The 27,572-nt window shown below is 44.1% G+C and overlaps 2 protein-coding genes and 1 long non-coding RNA gene across 5 annotated transcripts in view; 2 read left to right on the top strand and 1 right to left on the bottom strand.

Annotated features, from left to right (window-relative positions):
- The window catches only part of POC1B (POC1 centriolar protein B), a 221,879-nt gene extending 201,265 nt beyond the window's left edge, over positions 1-20,614 (top strand). The window contains exon 12 of one of the 2 annotated variants that reach the window (XR_001110133.3): positions 20,470-20,560. Coding sequence is in view for 1 of the 2 variants with exons in the window: in XM_064376900.1 (XP_064232970.1) it covers positions 20,470-20,502 (33 nt within the window). In the remaining variant the exon portion in view is untranslated. Of the gene's footprint in view, positions 1-20,469 lie in introns of both variants that reach the window. The other variant, XM_064376900.1, reaches the window with a different exon arrangement.
- LOC110569279 (uncharacterized) lies at positions 1,322-19,820 on the bottom strand. The gene is made up of 2 exons (XR_002479392.2): positions 19,701-19,820; positions 1,322-3,087 (listed from the first exon to the last, which is right to left on the bottom strand). It is a non-coding gene; the product is annotated as an uncharacterized LOC110569279 (long non-coding RNA).
- A 503-nt stretch (positions 20,615-21,117) lies between the features above and the next one.
- On the top strand, positions 21,118-25,506 carry DUSP6 (dual specificity phosphatase 6). 2 transcript variants are annotated; one of them, XM_012469366.2, is made up of 3 exons: positions 21,118-21,987; positions 22,563-23,000; positions 24,026-25,506. In XM_012469366.2, the coding sequence occupies exons 1-3, from the start codon at positions 21,588-21,590 to the stop codon at positions 24,331-24,333; spliced, it is 1,146 nt and encodes a 381-aa protein (XP_012324789.1). In that variant the 5' UTR covers positions 21,118-21,587; the 3' UTR covers positions 24,334-25,506. The 2 variants fall into 2 exon arrangements, with proteins under 2 accessions (XP_012324789.1, XP_064232975.1); XM_064376905.1 differs by lacking the exon at positions 22,563-23,000.
- The last annotated feature ends 2,066 nt before the right edge of the window (positions 25,507-27,572 follow it).

Consider the following 27,572-nt stretch of genomic DNA (forward strand, 5'->3'; position numbering starts at 1 on the left):
TTTGAGACTGGGTCTCATTCTATCGCCCATGGTGGAGTGCAGTGGTGTGTTCTAGGCTCACTGCAACCTCCACCTCCCAAGTTCAAGTGATTCTCATGCCTCAGCCTCCCGAGTAGCTGGAATTACAAGTGCCCACCACCATATCTGGCTAATTTTTGTATTTTTATTAGAGACATGGTTTCACCATGTTGGTCAGGCTGGTCTCAAACTCCTTCCTAACCTCAGGTGATCTACCCACCTCGGCCTCTCAAAGGGCTGGGATTACAGGTGTGAGCCACCGCACCCAGCCGTGCATTTTTCACTAGCAATATTCAGAATGGAGTTTAGGAATGCAATCAATGGTGAGCCAAACCAGAAGTGGCAAGGCAGTTCTGCCAGGCAGTGAAACAGGTCCTAGATGGGAATTTTCATCTAGGCAGTAACAGGGGATCTCAGCACTTGGTTGTCATCAGTCTGTTTCCACCTGCAGAAAGGCAAAGAGGGTGAATCCAGCAAGCAATAACCATAAGTGGACCAACCAGCCTGGAGTGGGGCCCCAGGGCCAGGAAGGGGACTGAAGTTCTAGGAGGGACTGAGGTTCTGGGGAGGACTGATAAGAAAAGGCAAAATTCTAGTTATAGAGAAACTTACAGGCAGAATGTCGAAGAAAAAACAAGGCAAAAGCCCAGTTATTTGAACTGGAATACAAGGTAGAGCCTGTGACAGGAATCAAGTGGCAACTTCACAGCTAGAAATAGAGCAGGAGCTCAGAACAGAACCCAGAGCCTGGCTGACCTGATATTGAGTGACATGAACTACTTACATTTCCTCTAAGAGCAGACTTGAGCCCAGCACCTGGGTAGGGCTGAGCTGCAGGTGACTCTCTGTGGCCCCCACTGGGGATTGAACCTAAATTCAGGGGAAGTCACCAGGCAGAACAGCCAGCACCACTCACACCAAAGTCCTCCTGGCTTCAAACCCGTTTTTGTTGTTTTTCCCCACAACTTTAATCCCTTTTGGCAAGCTGTTCTTGTTATCTAGAATTCTCAAGGCCAAACTCCTCGGGCTGCTCATTCTTCAAGATCAAGTTCAAAAAGCGTCTTTTCTGGGCAGCACGTCCTGGTTCCTCTGGGTTCCAGGAATGCTTTACACATGTCTCCCTATGTATACTATGCCTTGTCTTGTCCTTCTTTAGTTCCAGTCTCTCTCCCTGCCTAGTGTTCACCCTTCTTGCCCAACAAGCCTCAGCATCTCTTGAGCCCAGCATAGTGTCAGTATAGAGTAGGACCTTGATAAATGTTGATGATAAATAAATGAATGAAGTGACTGAGTGAACAAATGCTTAAGTGAAAATCATTTATTGAAAATTCATTTACTAAATGAAAATCCATCAATCAATAAACAGGTTAATCAACACCATAGATTGAACACAGAATACAAAATAGTAACAGTAGCCAACATGTATGTATCACTAACTGTCCCAGGCCCTGTGCTCAGTCCTTTACATAGATTATCTTCTTTTATCTTCACAACCCAAGAGGTGAATGCTATTTTAACACCCATTTTACAGATGAGACAATACTGGCAATATATTAGAATCTTTAAGAACTCTGTCTAATCTGGGATTTGTTGGCTCTACTCAGCAATAAGATCCCTAACTTCTGGGGTCTTTCACTTGCCACAAGGGATATAGTGGCTGTTAAGGGGTGATGGTAAGGATACTATCAGACATTCAATCCTATTGCCAGGTCCCATGCAATATTTGCCTTTTCCCTCCTGATGCGAGAGGCCACACTAGAATGGGCCAGAGGCCTCTTCATTCTCCTTAGAGCTCTTTACCCTGCTAGCCTCAGGGTGTGGGATGTAGTAGAAACTGAAGTGAAATTGTAAGGAATATGTGTATTCACCTGATATTTGCCTATCTACCTCTTTCCAAAGACCACACAAAGTACTTCATGTATATTGTCCTCTAATTCTTACTCTGCCCTGTGAGGAAGTGTCTTTATCGCCTAACTCCAGAGTTTTAGCAACTTGCCTAATGTCCCAGAAGCTGGAAGCAGAGCCAGGATTTGAACTGAGTCTCATCTGGCTCCAGTTTGATGCAATTCAACAAATACCCGCCAAGCACCTCCTCGTGGACATACACATGCCTTTCCCACACAGTATATTGCCACCAGCACCCCTTAGTGTTAAGGACATGGCCATAATCATCTTCTCTGTTGTTCAGCATCTCCTTTAAAAGCATGATTTTAATGGCAGCTTTTTGGTCTGCTTATTGGAAAAAGTCACAAAGATCCCATTCATTGGTGTAAAACCTTTGGCTTCACTTTTAGCGACAGACGCTACATAGGATGCTGGGTAAGATGCACAGAGGTTCCAGTTGGAAAATCCGGAATCCTCCTGACTTCCGCTGTGGTCTTTCTCTGTAGCAACTCATATGCTCATGTTTACATGTGGCCATTTTTGTTGACCTGTTCATGAAGGACGATAATCTGTGAAATGATGCACCAGCCGGACAGAGACGGACGGGCCCAGAGTCCACACCCTGTGCTGTTTGCTTTGTGAAATTCCAGACTGTTTAGTCTGCTCTCTTTTATCCTAATAACTCTAGATTCCACTTTTCTTAATGACTTTCCCCTCCTTAAATGCCTACAGAGTTATCTTTGAAGAAGGGGAAAAAGAATAGATGAATCATTTGCAGGAAACGGGGGGAGAGACGTGTGGTTGGAATGGCAGATGGCTGAGCGTGTGGGCACATAGCTGTCTCTGTTGTTCCTTCCACCACCCTGTGGAAACGAGTCCTTTGGAAGTGTACATTCATTCCAAGGTGGGGGCTGTGCTCACTTTCAGGTACTAACACGTAAATCCACATCCGCTCAGAGTCATCTTAGACATCCAAACTCCAGGCTCAAATCCAGACTGGACTGTGTATTCTCTCCTTGAAGTTTTGGCATTAGACCTTCTAAAGATAAAGTGATAAACTACTTTCAATTAGTGGCAGCAGAATTTGTCATGCTGTCTCCCTTCTCCTGAAGGATATGAAGTATCTGAATATTCTTCATGTGCCATAGTGCAAGCTGCCTGACCTCATAAGGGACTAGCAAATGCCTAGAGGGAAGAGAGAGGAGGGAGAATGTACATTCAGATAAAAATACGGGTTAAGCAGGTAAACACTGATTGTTCTTGCTGCGGCTTTTTGTGGTGAGGGCGTGGAAAGGACATAAAGATACTACAACCTCAGGGACAAGTGCTCATGTGTAACTCCTCAAAGTTAACTTCCTGCTCATTATATGGAGATGACACTAACTCTGGTCATTTCACTTAAATAACTGAAGTAAGTTTCTAGAATCCAAGAGTACATAAAGTTTGAGACTGACTTTTTCAGAAGGCTTCATTTAGCCCTTCTGTTACTTCTATGCAAATATCCAAATGTCATCTGGATGTATATGCTAGGATAACCATTTGTTATTATTTTATTTTTAGATGCATGAAGCTTGTTTCATCAACACTCTTTCATTTGAGTTTTTGTTCCTACTTCCATCACCACCATCTGCCCCCCTTCCCTTAGACCTATAACCACAGCACATGCATGTGCAGAAAGATTAGAATTTGTCATTTTTTTCCTTAGTGCAATAGGTGTTTTGGTAAAATATGCATCTAGAAGTTGAGATTCGTGTTTTAGCACATACTACTCTACATCACTTGGAAACAAAGCCTTGTTGTTAAGAGCATTTTTTATTAATGAACTCTCGTTAAAAATCAACTTTAATAATAAACATCATCTGATTAAGCATGAGTAAGGTCAGTCCAGAAATGAATCTGAGTAATCATAAAAATATTTCAGCAATCATAAATCTTGTTAATAATAGAATTTTCACCTCCATATCTATTATGATTTGGTGACTTTTTTACTGAAAGTCATTCATATTAATCTCCACCAAAGCACTAATTATTCATGGATTTCTTAAAAGACTTGAAAATTATTCTTTACAATTTTACATCATGACTATACCAGAACAATTTTTGTCTCTCTCAAGATTCCCCAGCCTCACCTGACCCCCAAGCCTTAGCCTCTTCTTGAATGGACATCTGGGGGCCTGCTGTGTCAGCCTCCTGGGAAAGAAGCTGGGGCTTTGGGAAGATCACATCTCACCTCTTGCAACAGGAACCTCAGTGGCTCCAGGACATGGATCTCACCTGATTGGACTCTGTGCCTCATACTTTATGGCTGCTCTCCTCCCACCTCATTCAGGCAGTTTAGTGGGATGTGGAATCTGGCTTACCCAACAGCTCCCTTAAGTCGCTGAGTTAAAATTTGAATCAAGGGATGAAAGGTCAAAAAGATAAATTCCTTTTTCTCCCCTCATTGCTCCTCCCACCACCCTCCCACCTGATGAACTGTTTAAAGGTGATGTGCAGGACCCAGCAACCGGCTTTGTTCTTTGTGAAGTTATGTCCAGTTCCTTAACACATCATCTAGTATTTGCATTCCTTCCTTTCCTGCCTCACCTTTTTCTCCCTCCCTTTTATGTCCCTGAAATTGCACCACCCGACAAAATAGACTTAGCAAGTAATCTTTGCCTCAGGTTTTACTTTCTAGAGAATTTGGCAAAGGCAATGATTTAAAAAGAGATCTCAACTTATACCTTCAAGTTGGCCTACAAATTTGGCCTAAAGTCTAGTTTCTTCTAAATAAGAAGGAAGAATGGAGTTCCATAATCCCCTTAAGATTAGTAAGAGTTGCTCCAATGAAGTACGCATGGGTTGAGAACATGTTCTCTAAACCTCATCTAACTTTCTTGTGAATTTAACTTCACCACACTATGATTGGATGCTAGCAGTTATATTTCTGGATTGGTTGCTTCTGCCTAGTTTGGTATGGTAGCTTTTCCTATAGACATCCAACCTACAGGTATCTGCAAACTTACTTCCTGATCTCCACCTTGTTATTGTTGTTGCTATCCTCGTCATCTGTGAGTCCTTACCACCCATTTTATTTTCAGTGAATTCCAGATATATACCTGAGATAAAGCCAGTTCAAATAAATATTCAATATACCTTTGATTCAGGATATTCTGTTGTGTGTAAAATATGTATCTTTTAATCAGCAGCTAAAGAATATCAGCTGCCAAAAGCAATATGGTATTTGGGGATTGCAAACAGGCACATTAAACCATTCCCATTCTGATAAAGAAAGAAGCAAGGGACTTTTCCACTTCTTTATTTAATAGGCAAGATAATAAGGTAATAGTTCCCCCTCCCCCTTCTCCCCCTCCTTCTCCTCTTCTTTCTCCTTCTCCTTCTCCTCCTCCTTCCTTCTTCTTCAAAACAGGGTTGGCTGGGTGTGATGGCTCATGCCTGTAATCCCACCACTTTGGTAGGCCAAGGCAGGTGGATCACTTGAGGTCAGGATTTTGAGACCAGCCTGGCCAACATGGTGAAACCCCCGTCTCTACTAAAAATATAAACATTAGCCAGGCATGGTGGTGGGCACCTGTAATTCCAGCTACTTGGGAGGCTGGGGCATGAGAATTGCTTGAACTCTGGAGGCAGAGGTTGCAGTGAGCCAAGGTTGCACCTGCCCTCCAGTCTGGGTGACAGAGTGAGACCTTGTCTCAAAAAAAAAAAAGAAAAAAAAAAAAGAGAGACACAGTCTCACTCTGTCTCCTAAGCTAGAGCACAGTGACCTGATAATAGCTCATTGTAACCTCAGACTCCTGAGCTCAAATTATCCTCCCACTTCAGCCTCCTGAGTAGCTAGGAATACAGGTGCCTGTGACACCTGGCTATTTTTTTATTTTTTATTTTTGTAGAGATGGGGTCTCACTATGTTGCCCAGGCTGGTCTTGAACCCTGAGTGTCAAGTGATCCTCCCACCCTGGTCTCCCAAGGCACTGGGATTACAAGTGTGAGCCACTATGCCGGGCTCAGGCAAGATAGTATCTTCCTGTGGAGGGGTTGGGATAAGGATAAAGGATTTTGAATATTTAATAGTATCTCTCTCTTCTGCTCATTCAGAAGGCAGGGACTGTGGTGCTAGATGAGTATATGAAGGCTGTTATTTAATGAGTTAAAATTTATCGGAGAGTGGCTGGGCATGGTAGCTCACACCTGTAATCCCAGCCCTTTGGGTGGCCAAGGTGGGCAGATAACCTGAGGTTGGGAGTTTGAGATGAGCCTGACCAACGTGGAGAAACCCCATCTCTACTAAAAATACAAAATTAGATGGGTGTGGTGGCAAATGCCTGTAATCCCAGCTACTCGGGAGGCTGAGGCAGGAGAATCACTTGAACCCGGGAGGCAGAGGTTGCTGTGAGCCAAATTCACGCCATTTTACTCCAGCCTGGGGGCAATAAGAGTGAAACTCCATCTCAAAAAAGTAAAAAACAAATAAATAATTATCAGAGAGTTTGCATGGATAATCTATTGCTAAAACAGAGCTTAAGAAAAGCAACTCTTGCCGGGTGCGGTGGCTCACGCCTGTAATCCCAGCACTTTGGGAGGCTGAGGTGGGCGGGTCAAGAGATCGAGACCATCCTGGCCAACATGGTGAAACCCCATCTCTACTAAAAATACAAAAAAATTAGCTGGGCGTGGTGGTGCACGCCTGTAGTCCCAGCTACTTGGGAGGCTGAGGCAGGAGAATTGCTTGAACCCGGGAGGCAGAGGTTGCAGTGAGCCTAGGTCGCGCCATTGCACTCCAGCCTGGCGCCTGGTGACGGAGTGAGACTCTGTCTACAAAAAAAAAAAAAAAAGCAACTCTCCTGGGATTAAAATAAAACAAGTAAAACCCAGGACTCTTTGACCCTAACTGGGCCTAAGGAATAAGGACAGTTCCCATTACAACTTGAGATTAAAACTGAAGTGAGAAGGAAAAATCAGGCATCAATGAGTTATGTTTCAAAACATGCTTTAGGATTAAGTGGCTCTACTTAAGTTCATTTAGCTAGTGAACTCAAATACCATATCAATCATGAGTCCAAATTTTTTTTTTAATTAAAAAAATTTTTTTTTTGACTTAACATTATGGTTGCAAAATAAGGTCAAAAATACAAAAGGATCCACAGTCTACTCAAAAAATGAGTAAAGGATATGACTAGACAGTTCAAAAGGAAATTCAAACAGCCTTTAAACATACAAAAATATGCTCAAATTGACTTTTAGTAAGAGCAACGCAAATTAAAGTTACCAATATTCATTTCTCAGAGTGACAAAGGTTTGAGAACACATTGTGTCAGCTAAAGCATGGAGAAATACATTACTGGTGGGAATGCAAATTAGTACAATCTCTGAAGGGGACATTTGGGCAATAATTATCAAAATTATAAATTCATATACTCTTACCAAACAATTCCATATTTAAGAATTTATCTTACAGATATATTCACACACAAGCTGGATGAATGTATAAAACATAATCATTGCAGTCATTGCTTGCAATAGCAAAAAGATTATGAACAATCTCAATATTTATCAATAGGATGGCTGACTAAATAAATTATGCTATGTCCATGCAATAGAATACTATGTAGTCATTAAAAATGAGTCTGCTACAATTGTGTAACAATAATAAATGCATATCCTTGTACATGCATAGACTCCCCCTGACAAGATACACAAAATGCTAGTTTAAAGTGGTTAGCACTAGGGAGAGGAACTGGGTGGCTAGGAGAGACTGACCTACTACTCAAGCCACATCCTTCCTTTTATATTTTGTTCCATGCGCAAATGTCACCTGTCCAAATATAAATCAACAATGGCTTAATTTTTTTGAGACGGAGTCTCACTCTGTCGCCCAGGGTGGAGTGCAATGGTGCAATCTTGGCTCACTGCAACCTCCGCCTCCTGGGTTCAAGCAATTCTCCTGCCTCAGCCTCCCAAGTAGCTGGGACTACAGACACATGCCACCACACTGGGCTAATTTTTTGTATTTTTAGTAGAGGTGGGGTTTCACTGTGTTAGCCAGGATGGTCTCGATCTCCTGACCTAGTGATCCGCCTGCCTCGGCCTCCCAAAGTGCTGGGATTACAGGCGTGAGCCACCGAGCCCAGCCAACAATGGCTTATTTTTTAAGAGAAGTAAAAAAAACAGAATAATATGTGCAGACATTTTAAAACGGGCTTTCATCTAATTTGTGAGTAAACTATGCTGTGTAGTTCCAAGTCACTTGGCAACAGCACAGACTTTTAAAAATATATGCAAATAAGTCACCTTTAAAGACTAAATCAGAAATTAGCATTATCAAATGGCTGCCCACATTATTAATAAATGAATAAATCTTCATTCATTTCCCTTTATAACTGACTCTTGTCAGCATCGCCATGGTTTGTTTCTAGTTGTTTTCCTTGAGCTCTTTACAGTAAAGGAATCTAACAAGTAAATGAAAGAGTGCATGCAAAAGCAGGCTGTGATGTTGTGAGATTTAAACTGGCCTTAAAATAAGAACTAATTTGTGTAAGGATTTAAAAGGCTTATTCTTCTGTACTTTTTAATCTCCTAATTGCTTTGTGACAAATTTTGCCAGTACGTTTTCCAAGAAATGCATGTTAAGAGTGAACGAATGAATCAGAATAATTTACTGCACTAGAGAAAACATTTCCATTTGAAAGAGCTAATCATTCATTACTTACGTAAATGTACTTTAGAAGGGAGCATATATTATCTTCTCCTTATGTATTCCTGACATGTCTTCTTATTATATCACTCAATAACCATTTGGTTTTCATATATAAAATGAAGTACTTTGGGTTTCCTTATTGTAAGTTCAAATCATCCCATTCCAGTTGGAAGGACTCCATGTCATTGAACACCACCATCCTTTTGAATCTTGAAAGTTGATACTGTTCTAAAAAAGCACTGAATGCTACGCTCGTAACTTCTTCGTTAGGTCACAGTCCTACCTGTTAGTTTCTTGAGGGTAGTGTCCCTATGTGATTTATCTTTTTATACTTCGGAATATCTTATACCGACTCAGCACATATAGAGAGCATGGATTTTTTTTTTTTTTAAGGTAGAAGACACAGTCATTTTGGCAAAACTTAAAGCAGTTTCCATCTGTCACACACCCTGTGATAGATATCAATGATGCTTTTCCAAAAACAGGAAAGAATTCTAATGTGGTCCAGGGTGCTAAATGGAGACCTAGAATGGAAGGGGCCCAGCAGCAGATAGAAAAGGTATGACTACGTGCCTCTTGCTACAAGCGCAGACTCCAGACCCCAAAGGGCAAAACACAACCTGAAAGCATGTAGACGACTGTGTATAACTCCTTTAAATATGCCCCCCCAGCCCCATCTCAGCAATAGAAATGATAAGAGCATCATTCCTTACACTTTTGTTCATAATGGGAAACAATGGGAAAATGGGCCTTTGGTTATAAAATCTCATGTTACAGAACACTGTAACCAAAATAGGCTGCAATGGCATTCTCATCCTGAAGGCTATGGGCCCTTATATTGGAAATGCCACTTCCGGGGTGGTACTTGGAATTTCTGCAGAAGCTTCCCTCTAAAGAGTATTTCTGATGCTCTTACTCACTCAACTTTCAACTTTTCTGTAGGTTTGAAACTTTTACAATGAACTGTTATTGGGGAAAAGCAGTGTCCCTCCCCTCACTACCCCAGAGTAATTACTGCCGCTGGCATTTGGAATAACACTTCCCTCTCTTTCATGGTTACAATTGCAAGCATCTCTCAGTATCTCCCTGTGTGAGGTAAGATAAGTATTCTGTCATCTTCTATTAATAGGGAGGGATTCTGAGTCACAGGAGAGCTAAGTGATTTTTGTAGCTGCAGAAATAGGAGGAATAAAACTAAGCAGGCTGATGAATATATTATTTTAGGAACAGGACAATTGCAGTGGTACTGCATCCTTTTTCTGGACAATTGCAATTGCTTCCTAATTGGTTTCCCTGCCCCCAGTTTCTCTCTCCCTTCCAGTCTACTCGCCCTCTTTGTTACAGAATTATATCCTGAAATCATGTCACACCCCTATATAAATATCTATGATCTTCACCTAAAGAAAAATTCAAAACTTCCTATCATGACATCTAAAGCCCATTTCCATCTGGCACTACACTACCTTTCCTGTGTTCTCTGCCAGTCTTTGCCTTCCACACCATTCATCTGCACTGCACTGGTCACACATGTCCATCCTTCCAAACCTCAGCTCCTGTCATCTTTCTTTCTTTCCCAGAGTGCCAGTCTTCTCCTATCCCACTGGATGAGGGAGAATAAGAAATTTGCTCTCTGGGGATCTAACTGAGATGCTGCCTACCCTGGGACACTTCCCAGTACCACCTCTACCTTCTGCCTCCCACACTGAGGTAGATGAACCATTTCCTCTTCTTGTTCCCATAGCACTTCCTTTATACTGCAAGGACCACATTTGTTACATCACATTCTAGCTACCTGGGCACATGTCTAACCTCCCCAATGAGTTTTTTTTTTTCTTTTTTTAATTCAGCAGGGCCCTAACTCTCACTCATTTTCTTTTCTTTTTTTTTTTTTTTTTTTTTTTTGAGACGGAGTTTCGCTCTTGTTACCCAGGCTGGAGTGCAATGGCGCGATCTCAGCCCTCTGCCTCCTGGGTTCAAGCAATTCTCCTGCCTCAGCCTCCTGAGTAGCTGGGACTACAGGCACGCGCCACCATGCCCAGCTAATTTTTGTATTTTTAGTAGAGACGGGGTTTCACCATGTTGACCAGGATGGTCTCGATCTCTTGACCTCGTGATCCACCCGTCTCGGCCTCCCAAAGTGCTGGGATTATAGGCATGAGCCGCCACCGCGCCCGGCTTCTCACTCATTTTCATAAGCTCCAGCAGTAATTTCAGTTTTAGGTACACAATGGGTACTCAATAAACACATGATGCTGCTACCAAGATAACTTCTTCTGTTCTTTGTAATCTCCCAATTGCTTTGTAACAGTTTTCACCAGTAAATAACTCAGAGTGCATGCTAGTTCAAGAGTTACATTTGCAAGGGCAAGCAGATTAGTTATGCCTGACACAGCATTTTCCTGTTCCGAAGTTCTGATGTTTGTGCCTAAAGAATACTATTTGGCTTATCTTTTTAGTTACTTCAAGAACATTTCTACAGTTGCTGAACAGAGCAGACATGTGAGGAATCTGACTATCTGGAATGTCTCCTAAAGCTTCTCAAAGTTTGGTCCACCTGTATAAGCCACTGCTGGCTGCTGGACTACAGTATAGTTGCCTGAGCCCATCCCTAGATCTTCTGAATCAGAGTCCCTGTGGGTGAGGCCAGGATATGGACTGACAGCAAATACCTCCAGGTGTTTCTAAACATTTCATTTCTAGACCCACTGGTCTGGGTGGGAAGCTCTTGTGCTCATTGGAAACCTCTGCCTAGGCAAGGGTCTGTTGGGGGAATGATTGTTGTGAATGCTTCTAGACCAGTTGATAGTCCAGGTCACATATCAGAATTCTCTGGGCAGCTTTTGAAACATACCAATGCTGAAATCCACCTTAAATCAATTAAATCAGAATTACTGGTTATGGGACTTGGGCACCTATATTTTTTAAAAAGCTTTTCTTTTAAGCCAGTTTGGCTGCAGAGTGCTTGACAGATTCTTTTGATCAAAACCAGGGGTTAGTGGTTAGAGGTTCCAGATTTATGTTACATTCCATACCACATACCATCTCACTCTCACTATAAAAGTAAACCTCACAGCAAATTTCATTAGATTAAAAATATGTTTTAGCAGATAGGTACAGTCATACAAACTGGGGAAAAGGCCTTCTCTCTGCCATAAGTACTCTAATTAATAGCACATTGCATGAAAGGGCCACACTGAAGGCAGCAATGTTTGAAAGGTGAACCTGCAGGTCATGTGATCTCATGGGGGCAGGATCCTAGGCTCAATGCTAGAAGGTGCACTGTGACACAAGCAGTTGAGCTGTCTGCACTCTTGTATCTTGGTCATGCAAGGTCCATAGGTCCTGCCACACCTCCTCTACCACATATTGTAAGTGTACCAATTTCAAGAACAGAAATAATTTGTTTTTCATATCCTTTATGCTAAATTTAAAAACCCTCAGGTCATCAAGCTGATTCACATTAAAGAATGCCAGCTAATTATTCCTGCCTAAAGCAATGGAGTACTACAGCTGGTTACACTGAATTACTTAAAAGTAAATTACTGGAGCTTTGGGATAGCTGAATTCATGGAGGTTCCTGGAGTGTGGTGCACCTGGAAAGGGCATGGAAACTGAAGCCCCTTCCCACATGCCTTGCCCTATGCATCTCTTCATCTGTATCCTTTGTAATAGCCTTTATAATAAACTGGTAAATGGGAATACCCTCTTGGCCTTTAAATTCAAATGGAAAACAGCCATAAAGTGGAAAATTTGTACCTGAAAAACTCTAGTTAGTATACTGCATCATCAAACTTAATTGGTTAAAGCAAACTTATTATATAATAACACCAGAGTCCTAGGAGAAAAAAAAAACGCATGAGATGATTACATAAAGTGCTTAATACAATGCCTCACACAAAGTTGCTTCTAAATAAGTAGTTACAAGGAAAATATAAAACAGTTGGAGAATGCAATAATGTCGATGTTAAACTAAAATTTAAAAGATTTAACAGTTGAATACACACCACCACCCTAATCAAGATATAGAACATTCCCCTCACTCCAAAAAGGTCCCCCATTCCCCTTTCCAACAAATTACCTGTCTCTTCAGGACAACCATGTGTAGGCAGCATAATGACCTCCCAGATATCCATGCCCTAATGCCTGGAACCTGTGAATATGTTACCTTACATTGCAAGAGAGACTTTGAAGACCTTGAGATGGGTAGACTATCCTGGATTACCTAGGTGGGCCCAGTGTAACCTCATGAGTCCTTAAACTTAAAAGAGGAAGACAAAAAGCGGGTCAGAGAGATACAGTGGTAGAACAAGCAACAGAGATTTGAAGCACGAAAACCACGTGACCTGCTGTTGTTGACTTTGAAGACAGAGGAAGGTGGGCACATGCCAAGGAATGCAGGTGGCCTCTAGAAATTGGGAACACAGAAAGCAAACAGGGTTCTACACCTATAAGGACTAAATTCAGCTGACAATCGGAATCATCAAGGAAACAGGTCTTCCCCTAGAGCCTCCAAAAAGAAAAGCAGTCCTGCTGACACCTTGGGTTCAGCCCAGTGAGACTCCTTTGGGACTTACAACCTACAGAGCTGAAAAATAATAAACTTGTGTTAAGGCAAAAACAAAAGTAACCAAACAGAAAATATAACAAAAGGACAGTGAAATCTCATCATAAAGGCTTTTTCCCTGGGAAACTGGTTAGGCAGGGGCATGACCTAGCAAGGGTTTACACTTTTGAGGTTTGGGTAAGGAATATAAAACTTTTGGTGGGTCCAGAAAAACCTGATGGATTTATACCAAAGGATATATACTTATTGGATGTTTAATAAAAATAATCTTGGAATCACGTATGTGCAAAAATTAGTATAGAAACTGTGCTAAGCAGGTGTCTGTTTACTCAAGCCTGGGTATGCTTCTACAGTGTGGCTTCTAGCACAGCCTTTCTCATCCATCCATGAATGGAAGTTTCCTTCCAGTCATGGGAGAGTGGCTCTCATGCCCAGCCCTGACCCTTCCCTCTTCCCCCTCCCTGTATTCTGAAATGCTCCTGCTGGGCATGAAGTCTGAGGGAGAAAGGAAATTCCCAGAGAAATGCAGGACTCATAATACAAATGTGTGTTTCTTTCACCTGCCTTGAACCCAGATCACTGAGAGATGATGGCTATGTGGCTCAGGCTAGTAGACTTCCAATTCCCCTCTTGCACAACATGCAGTCCATAGGATCAGCTATGAGCCAGCGTCAATGGAGCAGGGAAAGTACCTGCTACTTCAGCAGGTGAGTCCTAGAGTGATGGGGAACCCCTGGTATGCAGTGTGTTTTCACTGTCCCCAAACTATCCATGTATCTCGGCCCATTGAGAAATCTTAATTTCTAGGCTGCTTACACCAGCAACTAAGAGGGGCCATAAAGCAATTGATTCTGTTCTTTGTTACAGATTTTTTTTCTCTTCCTGAGAACTAATTAACACTGTAATGTTTTTTGTTATATGATCCCTTTTCAGCAAGGTCAGTAAACATTTATTAAGGGTTGTGGTTGAGCGTGGTGGCTTACATCTGTAATCCCAGCACTTTGGGAGGCTGGTGGATCACTTGAGATTAGGAGTTCAAGACCAGCCTGGGCAACACAGCGAAACCCCATCTCTACTAAAAATACAAAAATTAGCTGGGTATGGTGGTGCATGCTTGTAATCCCAGCTACTCTAGAGGCTGAGGCACAAGAATCACTTGAACCTGGGAGGTGGAAGTTGCAGTGAGCCGTGATCGTGCCACTGTACTCTAGCTTGACAATAGAGTGAGACCCTGTCGCAAAAAAAAAAAAAAAAAAAAAAAAAAAAATTGTGTGTGTGTGTGTGTGTGTGTGTGTGTGTGTAAAACAATAAAAACAGATAGTAGTAGTCAATAAGTTAATTGTTTTAGGACTGTTTCTACCCCCTTTACAAATATAAATCATTGATTGCAGTAGCTCTGTGAAAGAGTATTCCCATTTTACAGATAAGGAAACTGAGACATGGAAAGATGAAATGGTTTTCCTCAGAGTCATAAGGCCAGAAAGTAGGTAAGCCAGGATTAGAATCCAGGTTGGTCTGATTCCACAACTCCTAGTCTTGACCAGCAAGATAAACCTTAACAAATTATGCAGAAGCTGTCATGGTATACCAGGTTGAATTCATTTAGGGCCACTGATCAGGTTGGGAGCAGCGTGTACTAAGGAGCTTTGAAGGGACTGAGATTCAAATTTATATTCCAGCATAAATTACCTGACATTTGAGCCCAGGCTTCCCCACCATAAAGTTGTGATAATGGTATGCCGGTTTTGCACGGTTATCACAATGGTTAGATTTAACCTGTACAATGGTTGGTGTAGAATAAGTTGTAGCCATTATATTGTTATTTCATGTATATCCAGATATAACTTTTGTAATTAACCCACCAACGGCCTTAAGCAGTGCTGTTTAGACTGGAGTTTGGGGCTCCCTAGGGTTCTATGAATATATTCTTGGGGGATCTGCAAGTTCTTAAGTTTGAAAAACTGAGCTAAAGCATTCCTGTATTGTGGACACACACAGTTACTTCCACTGATTTCTGAAGCAAAAATAAGATGGGAGGAAATACTACCTACTTAGAAAAATAATGAATTATCTTACACAACAGCTATATGTACTACTCACACCTGCGTAAATAAAGGAACACAAGATGGAGAGAGAAGTCACCAGAGGAAACACAGCCCACACAAGGAGGCTCAAGGCAAATATTCCACATGTAGACGCAACATGGATAATGCCTCTGACACCACACACATGGTGCTTCATGATAGGACAGGTTTTGGAGAGCTGAATACATATAGTCTCTCGCCTCCTTGGCTGGCAATGTAAGCTATGCTTTCCCACTAAGTTTCAATGCTGGGGCTTTAGAAATAGTACAGTGGGAAGCAAGGTACCGTCATCTCCTTTCCAAAAAAAGGTAAATGAGCTTACTCAGAAATGTACTGCAGAAATGCCAACTTCGTGACAGTTTCTTATATATACATTTATATATACTTTTTACATTTCCTGCTTTGTAAAAATAAAGGATAAGAAATAAGAATCAATGAATATTTTCCCAGTGGAAGGGATGGAATTAAAACATCTGAAATAAAAAATTAACACTGCTATCTTTAAATGAATTTCTTTGCTAGGGACTGTCTAGCTTTTAAAAAAATATCCTAGATAAAGTTTCTATGGGAGCCTGAATGTAAATTAATTTGTCTTTCATCAGATGATGGGAAACAGAAATGCAAGAAAGCTGACGAAGATCATAATTTTTAAAAGCTTAGCCAAATTGGCTGAGGTCTAAATTTCACAATAGTTCCTATTTTTCTTCAGGTGGGATCATCCTAGCAATGCTCGAATGTGCCATCTTGTTTTAGGGAACCTCCAATCTTCCCGTAGCTATGCCTGTGGGTGAGTGATTCTGGTGTTGCTGACCAGCTACCTTTTCCTTGAGGTCTAACCTAGTCTGCTTTTCCCCTTCCCCCGCATTGTTTAGGGAAATCATTAACTTGTGCTCAGTAAGACCTTGAAGCTCCTCATCATGGGACAAGCTGCACGGAGCTTCCACGTGAGAAGCAGTTTGATTGCAGTTTGATTGCAAACCAGGATCTGCAATTCCCAGGGGCTGCCCTCATAGAATTTTAATTGGGGTCTGTTTGAAATTCCCTTTGGCTTTCTCTGTGCACACCCCATTACTGCGCATGAGTTATGTTACCTATTGTCAGTTCCCTAGGCCTCTCGTGTTCCTTAGCTGCTACTGTTGTGATACAACTTCTTGGTATCTTTTTAAAGCACTCATCAGGAAGCCCTTAGGGTGAGTTTTGTGCACCCCATATACCTTTTATTTTAAGCCACACTATTTCAAGTGTATCCTTCAAATACAGCTAAATTCAGTTTTGAAGTTTTAGCTGCATTGAAACCCACTTCACTTTGAGGGCCTCCCTAGGACCCCTAAATGCATTTGCATTTTAAGTCAAAACTTCCAAAATTCTCCTTATTTGCTGAAAATCTGTGTAACTATTTTCACATGATGTGTTAATAAATGTCATTGTATTCATAGAGATTATTCCAAGAAGATTAAAGGTCATGCTAGCCCATTTGGATCTTGTAAATTTCAAGTGCCCTCAAACTCAGGAAAATTGCAGCAAAATTGGAATGTTTCTCAAATGGCCTAGACACAGTTTTTTTTAAAAAACTATGTTTCTTAACTAACGTTTTTAAGGAACTTTACAGGGGAAAACACCAGGAGGAATTCAAGCACAAAGCACAGGTATTCGGTGCACACACACACAGGGAAATTAGAATCTATGAAAGTGCCTCTCTGTACTTATGAGAATGGATCACAGATGATCTGCTACCTCCAATCTTTAAACACAGCCCTCTATATATGAATGATGTCCTCTGAAGGGCACTGCGGCCTCCGGAATTAAGGAAGCCCGTAATTCTTCCAACTACTAGAGCCCTTATCTCCTAAGAGAGCTTTTCCTCAGTGCATCACAGGAATGGCAGGATCACCACTAACAGCATTCCTTATGCAGGAATGAAGCAGTCATATTTTAAAAGTCATCTTCTGAATACCGACTTAATGCCCTACACATCTCATGTGTCATCTCAGTTGTCTCTAATCCTCACAGTCCTTTGAGGGAGGAATATATATTCCCAATTTTACACATTTCTGAATTCCTTGCTTTGTTTTTCTGTATAGCACTTTCAGTTTCTAATATATAATTATTAGTTTTGTTTATTGGATTGTCCTCATTAGAATGTAAACTTCAGTGAGGCAGGTTATTCTTGTCTGTTTATTCACTAATGCTTTCCTGGAATCTAGACTAAATGAGTGAATCAATGAGTGAATGAATGATGTGAGACCCAATTGACTAGTGAGTGGCAGAGGTTTGAACCCAGGCCTATGTGCTGTGCTGACACACTAGATGAGAAAAGGTACTTGTGAAGATTACGATCTAGGGCATACTCTAAGGGAGAGAGAATATGCAACATTTAGCGAATGGTTGACTGATGAAGAGTTGCGTGCAAAGAAACCCACTGATGTGTTAAAGGAGCTGGGAAAGCAGCCTAACTTTTGATCTTTGACCCCATCTGTGGGGAAGAGGCAACAGAAAACGTGAGGCTGGAGAAAGCCAGGAGGTCAAAATTCAAAATGCTGACCTTGAAATTCTTCACATTCGGGCAGGGAATACCCCATGGAGGTTAGTATAGTGTCCACAGCACTCTGTAATCTTAAGGATGCATGTGGGCATCCTCAAGAGTCTGTAAAGGGTTTGGATGCACGTCTTGACACTTTCCGTTGCTACTATGTGACCCTGAGCAAATTCCTTAATCTTTGTAAATGGGGATAATTTACATGGGTTTTCTGAAGACCGTCCGAAATTATGCACGTAAACACAGAAACAAGATGGTACCCATCATGTAGTAAGTGCCCAGTACACACTGTTATATCTATTATATCAGTTTGCTGTGGCCGGAGAACAGGGTGTTTCAAAGGTGACCGGTAGGGAGAAGTCAGAAGTGTAACACGCTGGGTCCATTCTGATAACCTTGCTAAAGGATTTTGATCCTGGTCTATGAGAACACCTCCTTTGCTTGACAGCTGTATTAGAACGGATTAAATCGGTTAGGGTAGTACCTCAGAGGGCTTTGCTGCAGATGAGCCAGTCCAGGCCGTGCTGAGGCAAGCCTCAAGGGGCATCTGTGGAATGCCAAAACCGTCCCCCCAACCGAGGCCTTTTCACAGGTTCTCAATTCAGAAGGATAAAAAATTAACTCAAAACAGCTAATAGCACCCCACCACCATTTTAGGACATTTCACCGTACCCATTTTGTCGTCACAGGGACCATGAAGCAGATAGTTTTATATTAATTATGCTGACATGGAAGACTGCAACTTAGAACCGCTGGATGATTTAACTAAGGGCGCACACCTAGATAGAAGCTGGATACATAATTCAAACGACGGCCGTCTCACTCCAGAAGCCCTTTACGTAGCATTTGTAGGACTGAGCGGTCAACAGAACGCAACTTTAGTCAATATGCCAGGAAAGATTGGCATTCCCCTGGCGATAGAGTTCAGAAGTATGGGTAAAACTAGTTTCGATGTGCCCTGAATCTATAGTCATATTCAGGTAGCTGCACTTTTAAAACAGGCGAAGTGGAAACCCAGCTTCCCTCCCTTTCTCTTCTGTTGGAGGTCCTGGGCTGCACGTGCACTCCAACAGGTTTGCTCTTCCCAGTTCCGCTGCAGGACACCCTGTCTCTTCCCTCACTGTCCCCACGTCCCAATGACTGAAACGTCTCCAGATGGGAACTTCTCTGACAGATGGGGGAGGATAGAGGGAGTCAACTCCAGCGCAGGCCTCCCCCGGCTGAAACTAGAAGATATCCAGTGAAATACAGGAGTTTAGTTCCAAGGGCTGCCCAAAAAAGGTGCGGAGAGGAGCGCGGCAATCCCCACCTTCGTCGAACCTGCTCCTCCCGGGGCGGCCTGCCTGCAACAGAGCTCCAAAATTGGCACAACCCGGGCCTCGCAGCCGCCTTTTTTTAGCCTACATTTCCCAAACCAGGGAAGAGGCGGCTGACTAAAAATGCAAATTGCAGCAGGGGCGTCAGCAGGCATGCCCGTGGGTGCGGGGCGTCGGGCAAGGGGAGACCCCACGACCTTAGGCGCCCTCACGGTGTTCTCGGTGGGCGCAAAGCGCAGCGAGGGACGCTACCCAAAGCCGCACCCCGCCAGGCGGCTGCCCCCGCTTCCGCCTCCCAGGCAGCGGCGGGACAAAGCGCGGCCTCTTTTCCGCCGGGGTTTAGGGAGGGGATGCCGGATTAGGGCCCGCGCCTTCCGGCCGCAGCCCTCCCGCGCCGAGCCGGCCGCTCGCAGGTGGTTTTCCGCTCGGGAGGGTCAGGCCTCGGCACTTTTATATAACAATAGAGCTCTGCGCGCCGGGAACGCGCCTCCCCGCCGCCGCGGCCCCCACCCGGCCACGCCTCCATCCGGCTTCCAGTCCGTCCGCCCCGCGGCGCCTGGGCCAAGCGCAGCGCGCTGGCCTGGCCGGCACCTCCGCAAGTTACCTGCTGGCTCTGCAGGGCGGTAGGGACGTTCCCCGCGACTCCTTGAGAGCCAAGAGCCAGGGGAGTCCCGGCAGGCACTCGTCCTTGCTCCCCCCACCACCCGCCCCAGATCTCTATGGAACCGGGAGTTCCCCGCTCAGCCCCGCACCCGTCCACTGCATCGCGCAAAGCCTCGTGCCCGCCGAGCGGGAGACGGGGGCAGCGGGGCGGTGGCAGGGAGCGCAGCGCGCAGGCGCGCCTGGTGCTCTAGGGAGTGCCAAGCGCTGGACAAAGGGAGGAGGCGGCGGCAGGAGGGGGCTGGGGAGGCCCCCTCTGGCATGCCTCCCTGCCAACTGTAACCAATCGCGGACCCTCCCTGCTGAGCCCCCCAAGCCTGCAGACCTTGCGGGAGGACTTCCCCACGCCTCGCCAATGGCTGGGACTACCGGCCCGGCCCGGCGTGTCCCAGCACACCTCACCCAGGCAGTCCCGCCAGACCGGCTCTTCCTTCAGAAGCCGAGCTCCTTACCCAGAAATCATTAACCAACGCGACCCCCCAGCAGGCGGTGATGGTGGTGGGGCCGGGGGAGAGATTTAGATCTCCGGAACAATGGCTCGTAACTCCCCACGCCGCTGGAGCGGAATACAGTAAAAGTACTGGACTGCCCTAAGAGTTTGTTTCTGTACTCTATATTGTTTTAAAGAAGATAAAATGCTACTTTAAGAAAAAAGGTTTTCTTCTGATTTTCTGGATAACCAAACATTTGTTTGCTTTAAAATGTTTCAACAGAATCCCGGTTTGTTTCGAAAGATGTTGGATTAGCATTTAACACCTCATCGGTCACTAAAGCCCCGTCAGTTCGCCAGCCCCAACACAGCCTCGGCTAAAAGAACATCAGAGCAAACAGAGCTGGGCTTTAAAACTGGCAAACAAATACCACACACCGCCTAAAGAAGGGGGGTTGGGGGCGGGGAGGATTAAGGCGAACTTGGGTCCAAATGAGTTTGAAGGGAATACAAAGAACAAAAAGTCAGCACAAGTTTTCCTAAAGCTAGCTCCCGAACGCAAGCGTCGCGAACAGGGGCTTTTGTGCATGCTAATTGCGCCATTGGTGCGCAAAAGTTCCGACGCGAAGTGTGAACTCTCAACATAAGGAAACATGAGACAACTGAAGTGCCCTGGCTTATGTGCCCTGCTCCTCCTCTGCTGCCGCCTCCCCTTCTTTCTCCTTCCTCCCGCCGAGCCCGCTGTTGCAGCTTGTTTGCACTGGGGCTTATCCGGAGCGGAAATTCCTTTCCGTTTTTGTGAATGACAAACTCATTAACAATTCATCAACACAACCTGTTCCAGCCGGCCCGTCCCCACGGCAACAGCCCCTTCCGCAGCTCGCTCATTGGCTGGCCCGGAGAATGTATCCATTGAGACGCTAGCTGTTTGTATCCATTGAGGAGCTGCCTCGCGCTGGGGGTGTGCGAGGCTGAGTCCCAGGGATAGTGAGCAAATCGAGTCTTAAATAATCCGAGGAGAAAGACGCCCGGGTAGATTTGAGGTGCAGCCTTGGAGGGAGGGATTAGGAGCCGCTAGACTTTTTTTCCTTCCCTCTCAGTAACACGGAGTCCGAATTAATTGGATTTCATTCACTGGGGAGGAACAAAACTGTCTGGGCAGCTTCATTGAGAGAGATTCATTGACACTAAGAGCCAGCGGCTGCAGCCGGGTGCAGAGAGAACCTCCGACTTCACTTCTGTCTGTCTCGTCTTCCCCAATCGCCAGCCTCGGCTTGGGTAAGGCGAGGCGGACTTAAACCCCGCTCTGAGAGCGGCAGCTTCGCGCGCGGTGCGCTCGGCGTATGCCTGCCCCGAGGGGCGTCTGGTAGGCACCTCGCCCTCTCTCGCAGCTCGACCCCCATGATAGATACGCTCAGACCCGTGCCCTTCGCGTCGGAAATGGCGATCAGCAAGACGGTGGCGTGGCTCAACGAGCAGCTGGAGCTGGGCAACGAGAGGCTGCTGCTGATGGACTGCCGGCCGCAGGAGCTGTACGAATCGTCGCACATCGAGTCGGCCATCAACGTGGCCATCCCGGGCATCATGTTGCGGCGCCTGCAGAAGGGCAATCTGCCCGTGCGCGCGCTCTTTACGCGTGGCGAGGACCGGGACCGCTTCACCCGGCGCTGCGGCACCGACACAGTAGTGCTCTACGACGAGAGCAGCAGCGACTGGAACGAGAATACGGGAGGCGAGTCGGTGCTCGGGCTGCTGCTCAAGAAGCTCAAGGACGAGGGCTGCCGGGCGTTCTACCTGGAAGGTACGCGCCCGGGGAACTCTGCTCGCGGGGCAGGGCGCAGGGCGGGGCGCGTGGACTAAAAATACCTCTGCTGCTGGCGCTTCAGAGCGCACAGCTTGCCCAGGGGCCGGCCGCTGGCGAGGTAGGGGCCGCCACCCGCGCGTTCCGCACTGGAGAACCGGGCAGGGGCAGAATCCGGCCGCGGTTACTGGCCGTTTCTTTCTAACGGGTTCTGCGTCTTCTTACCCAGAACATCCTCTACCATCGCCCTGTTTTCTATCGTTCGATTTTGAATTAAGATTTGCAGGACCGGAGAGGTTGTTGGGGGTGCAGATTGGCACATCCTAGCTTCTCAAAATATTCCCGAAAGTTGCCATTTTGTATATTTCCGGATTTAAACGAATAAGGGTTCCCTGGCGAGACGGGCCCGTTCGTTCCATTCCCAAGGGTGCATATTTAAAGTATGTTTCTCTTATTATGTATGTAGGGGGGTTTGTAGGATGCTTGTGGTGTTTCTTACGCCGGGCTGGTTCTTACAAGCTGTGAAAACTACTACGACTTCTCGGGTTACACGATCGCTTTTCTCGTTCTGGCAGGTGGCTTCAGTAAGTTCCAAGCCGAGTTCGCCCTGCATTGCGAGACCAATCTAGACGGTTCGTGTAGCAGCAGCTCGCCGCCGTTGCCAGTGCTGGGGCTCGGGGGCCTGCGGATCAGCTCTGACTCTTCCTCGGACATTGAGTCTGACCTTGACCGAGACCCCAATAGTGCAACAGACTCGGATGGTAGCCCGCTGTCCAACAGCCAGCCTTCCTTCCCAGTGGAGATCTTGCCCTTCCTCTACTTGGGCTGTGCCAAAGACTCCACCAACTTGGACGTGTTGGAGGAATTCGGCATCAAATACATCTTGAATGTCACCCCCAATTTGCCGAATCTCTTTGAAAACGCAGGAGAGTTTAAATACAAGCAAATCCCTATCTCGGATCACTGGAGCCAAAACCTGTCGCAGTTTTTCCCTGAGGCCATTTCTTTCATAGGTGAGACTAATTAGTAGTCGTTGCTCTGACATTTAAATGCAAAATTCCCAGCCATTCATAGAGTTTAAGCTGTTAATCGTTCTTGCTGCTTGCTAATTCGTCGGACTGAAGGTCTCTAATTTTTTTAGAGCGTCCTTAATTCTGTTTTATCTTCTTGCCAAGGGAAGAAAACCTGCCTTTTGACATGGCTGCAGATCACCTATTTGAAATGCTGTTTCTTGAATCTTTGAATTCAGTCATTTGACGGGGGTCGGGGTCGTTCATAATTGGAAAACAGATTTTTCCCACAGTCTTTGGACTCAGGGGAAGGGTCAAATAGGAGTACTCACTATAGACAGGAATTCCAGCATTGCTTTACAATTTAAAAACCTAGGAGTTATATTAGGACGTCAAGTTAGTTGTTGGAAAGCAGTATGAATTCTAAATGTTATCCAGTTGAATGATACTGTGATACTGGTAACAGTGAGACAGTGGGTAACCTGAGCCCAGCAGGAAGAACTGTGGGCTGGAAGCCTGGGAGAAGTGAATCTCCAGGCATTGTAATGCATTTCCTATTACAAAGGAACTCATTTTCAAGCCATGTCGACATCCTGTTCCTCCTAATGGGCTGTCCCCTGTGACTTCCCTCTCTCTTTTAAAATGCCTGAATACCTCCATTGTTAACTGCACAACATTTGGAGAATAATTTAATAGACCCTTGCAGTCTGCTTGTCTGTATAAAAGGCATTCACGAACATATTGCAGGGTTTCTGGTATTCACATGCTGAGGCAAAGAATGCACCCATTAAGGAGTTTTTTGTTGGCAGAAACTTAATACAAAAGCTCTCTTTTTAGAAAATATCTGAAATATGTAATTGTGTCCAGTGTACATGTTTTATTTCAGTGATACATTTTCTGTTGCCCGTAGGGCTCAACAGCCACACACAATTATTATTATTATTATTAAAGTTCAGTTTTTAGACTGATCATTCACAAAGTGTGGTTTTCAATACACTGAGATCTTGCTTTTCTTTTTGTGTTCACAGATGAAGCCCGGGGCAAGAACTGTGGTGTCTTGGTACATTGCTTGGCTGGCATTAGCCGCTCAGTCACTGTGACTGTGGCTTACCTTATGCAGAAGCTCAATCTGTCGATGAATGATGCCTATGACATTGTCAAGATGAAGAAATCCAACATATCCCCTAACTTCAACTTCATGGGTCAGCTGCTGGACTTCGAGAGGACGCTGGGACTCAGTAGCCCCTGTGACAACCGGGTTCCAGCACAGCAGCTGTATTTTACCACCCCTTCCAACCAGAATGTCTACCAGGTGGACTCCCTGCAATCCACGTGAAAGACCCCCACCCCTCCTTGCTGGAATGTGTCTGGTCCTTCAGCAGTTTCTCTTGGCAGCATCAGCTGGGCTGCTTTCTTTGTGTGTGGCCCCAGGTGTCAAAATGACACCAGCTGTCTGTACTAGACAAGGTTACCAAGTGCGGAATTGGATAATACTAACAGAGAGATTTGCTCCATGCTGTTTGGAATAACAGGACATGCTGTATAGATACAGGCAGTAGGTTTGCTCTGTACCCATGTGTACAGCCTACCCATGCAGGGACTGGGATTCGAGGACTTCCAGGTTTATAGGGTAGGACCAAATGGTAGGGTAGGAGCATGTGTTCTTTAGGGCCTTGTAAGGCCGTTTCCTTTTGCATCTGGAACTGACTATATAATTGTCTTCAATGAAGACTAATTCAATTTTGCATATAGAGGAGCCAAAGAGAGATTTCAGCTCTGTATTTGTGGTATCAGTTTGGAAAATAAAAAATCTGATACTCAATTTGATTACTGTAAATATTTGATCTTAAATCACTTGACAGTGTTTGTTTGAATTGTGTTTGTTTTTTCCTTTGATGGGCTTAAAAGAAATTATCCAAAGGGAGAAAGAGCAGTATGCCACTTCTTAAAAAAAGAAAGAAAATTGTGCTGTTTTCTAATCCAAAGGGTATATTTGCAGCATGCTTGACTTTACCAATTCTGATGACATCTTTATGGACACTATTATTACTAAGACCTTGTTATGGCGAAATCTTTAGTCTTTTTCATGTATCTTCCTCATGATTTTTTTCTCTTTATGTAGTTTGACCATGCCTTACCTTTGTAAATATTTTGGCTTGTGTTGTCTCAAAGGGGATAATCTTGGAAAGACACCAAATCATGGGCTCACTTTTTTTTTTTTTCCTTAAACTTCAGCTGTGCTAAACAGTATATTACCTCTGTATAAAATTCTTCAGGGAGTGTCACCTCAAATGCAATACTTGGGTTGGTTTCTTTCCTTTAGAAAAAATTTGTATAAAACTGGAAGTGTGTGTGTGAGCATGGGTACCCATTTGACAAGAGAAATGCATTTGATTGTGAAGAAGGGAGAGTTAAATTGCTCCATTATGTTCGTGGTGTAAAGTTTTGAGCTGGAATTTATTATAAGAATGTAAATCCTTAAATTATTAATAAATAACTATTTTGGCTATTGAATGTGTATTTTTTTTAAATCTCTCATTAGTTATACCTACATGTGAAGTGACACATTTTAGAAATTTTTCATTCAGGGATTGATTTTGACTTGTAGGCATAGCAGGGCAAAGTTCTTAACTTTTTAAGCTTTTCCTAGAATGTTTTTCAGGGGCAGTTTATGAAATTCATCCTTTGCCACAAAAAAGGATGACATCCTAGAGTGGACTGACTATCATGTATATGAACAATAAATACCTTTTATGAGTATAGCTCAGGCTTAAGATTTTAATGCTCTTGAAGAAAAATGAAGCTATAAAGCATAGCTTGCTGAGGAATAAAATTTGGATATTAGTGAATAGCCACAGAGAGGTATAACACAATAACAAGCTGACAGCCACATATTAACCTCCTCTCTATCCTTCACCGTCAGGATCCTTTGCTCAATAATGCTGAAAGATGCCAAGGAGAAAGTAGGGATAACTCTTTTTCCAGGCTGTTGTCACTGCCTGGCAATGCTACCTGCAACTATTCTCATATGAGAATGATGAATCCAGAATGATGTCTCCATTTCCCCTAGCATGTGCATGGCAAGGCATATCTAAGCTTTCTCACTGTTTCAGGATATGGCTTTAGAATTTTACATTGGCACTTAAGAGGAAACTTTGTCATCCTGTTCTAATGTGCTTTTGTGTTTAACTGGTTCAGAATGTGGGTCAGAAACCCCTATTGAAACTTGTGGGGATTATACTGAATAGTTTCTTTTTAAGCTAAAGACTTTATATCTTGTCATTTTCCTTGAGACTTACCCTTTCCTCACCTCAAGTGTAAAAGTACACAAACCAAAGTAAATGGCAGGTGTATGGAATCAAAAGAACTAGAACATACTCACAGTTGGGGCTCTTTTGCATGAGCTCGGTCCCTTCATCTGAAGTGGGGAGAAGGATGAGCTTTTCACCCATATGGCACATATGTGGACTTCGTCATCTCCACTTGAGGAAGCAAATGGCCTTTGTTCTATGGCAGTCATATAAAACTGTCCACAGTGACTTTTAAGCAACTAAGTATAAAAAGCAAACAGAAATAGTGCAAAAAATATATATACCAAGTCAGTCTCTCCTATTTGGGTGTCCCAAGTTAGCAAGAGCACAGAAAGGAGAAGTGGATTGCAGTTCAACTTGGCTCATATTAATCCAGTTCTGAACGGTTTCCGCTCCTGGCATTCCCTAAACTGCCTGTTCAAAGTAGGGATTTGCAAGCAGCGTTAGCAATTTCCTGTCCAGCTGCAGCTCAAGTAGCTGGGTGCTTTTCCCCCCTTTCTTTTCTCTGATTTCTTTTCTCTTTCTTTTTCTTTCTTTCATTTTTTTTTAAAATATGGGCTGTGGATAATTTTAGTGCATTTCCTCTTTGTGGATTATTATCTCTTTCCTCCTAGAACCTGCATACATTGAGTTCCTACTGCTTGGCTCAAGCCGACAGCTGGCCTCCTCGGCACTTCCTCTCGTTTCACTGTGGGTTTGTTGTTTGTCAGTCCACTTCTGAAATTAATAATGTTTTCTGGCCAAGTGCCACAAGCCATTACCACAAAGGGGAAGTAACACATATGAATAGCAGGAAGCCATGCAGGGTCACAGTGTGAGCTGAACCTGTGGAGGGAGCATAATTGAGCCTAGCCCATTCAGCAAGTGTCTGACGGCAATTTGGGGAGAGGGAGCTCGCTGCATCTAAGCAGCTCAAGCTGTGAAAAAAAAAAAGTTTCCAATAAATTGGGAGCAAATGGTCTTTGTCACCAGTCTGAATAAAGGAGAGAGAGTATGAAGAGTTTAGAGCCTCCATAAAGTTGCAATGTCTGAGGCTTCTGCCCCCCTCTCCTGACATATTGTTTCATAAGGCTGGTGAACAGAGGGGTGCCTGTTTCCCTCTATTCTCACAAAAGGACTCATGTTAAATGGGTGGTTTTTACGGTTCACATAGGCCACAAGATTCAAAGAGCTATTCTCTTTCCTTCTTTTTCTTCTGTGGAAGGTGGAAGGTTGTAACTGACAGCATGGGCCCCACCTCACTCTGTGCCTCCCTTTCTTCCAG

Source organism: Aotus nancymaae, unplaced genomic scaffold, assembly GCF_030222135.1.
Source record: "Aotus nancymaae isolate 86718 unplaced genomic scaffold, 86718_ANA_hifiasm-v0.15.2.pri h1tg000016l, whole genome shotgun sequence".
NCBI lineage: Eukaryota > Metazoa > Chordata > Mammalia > Primates > Aotidae > Aotus > Aotus nancymaae.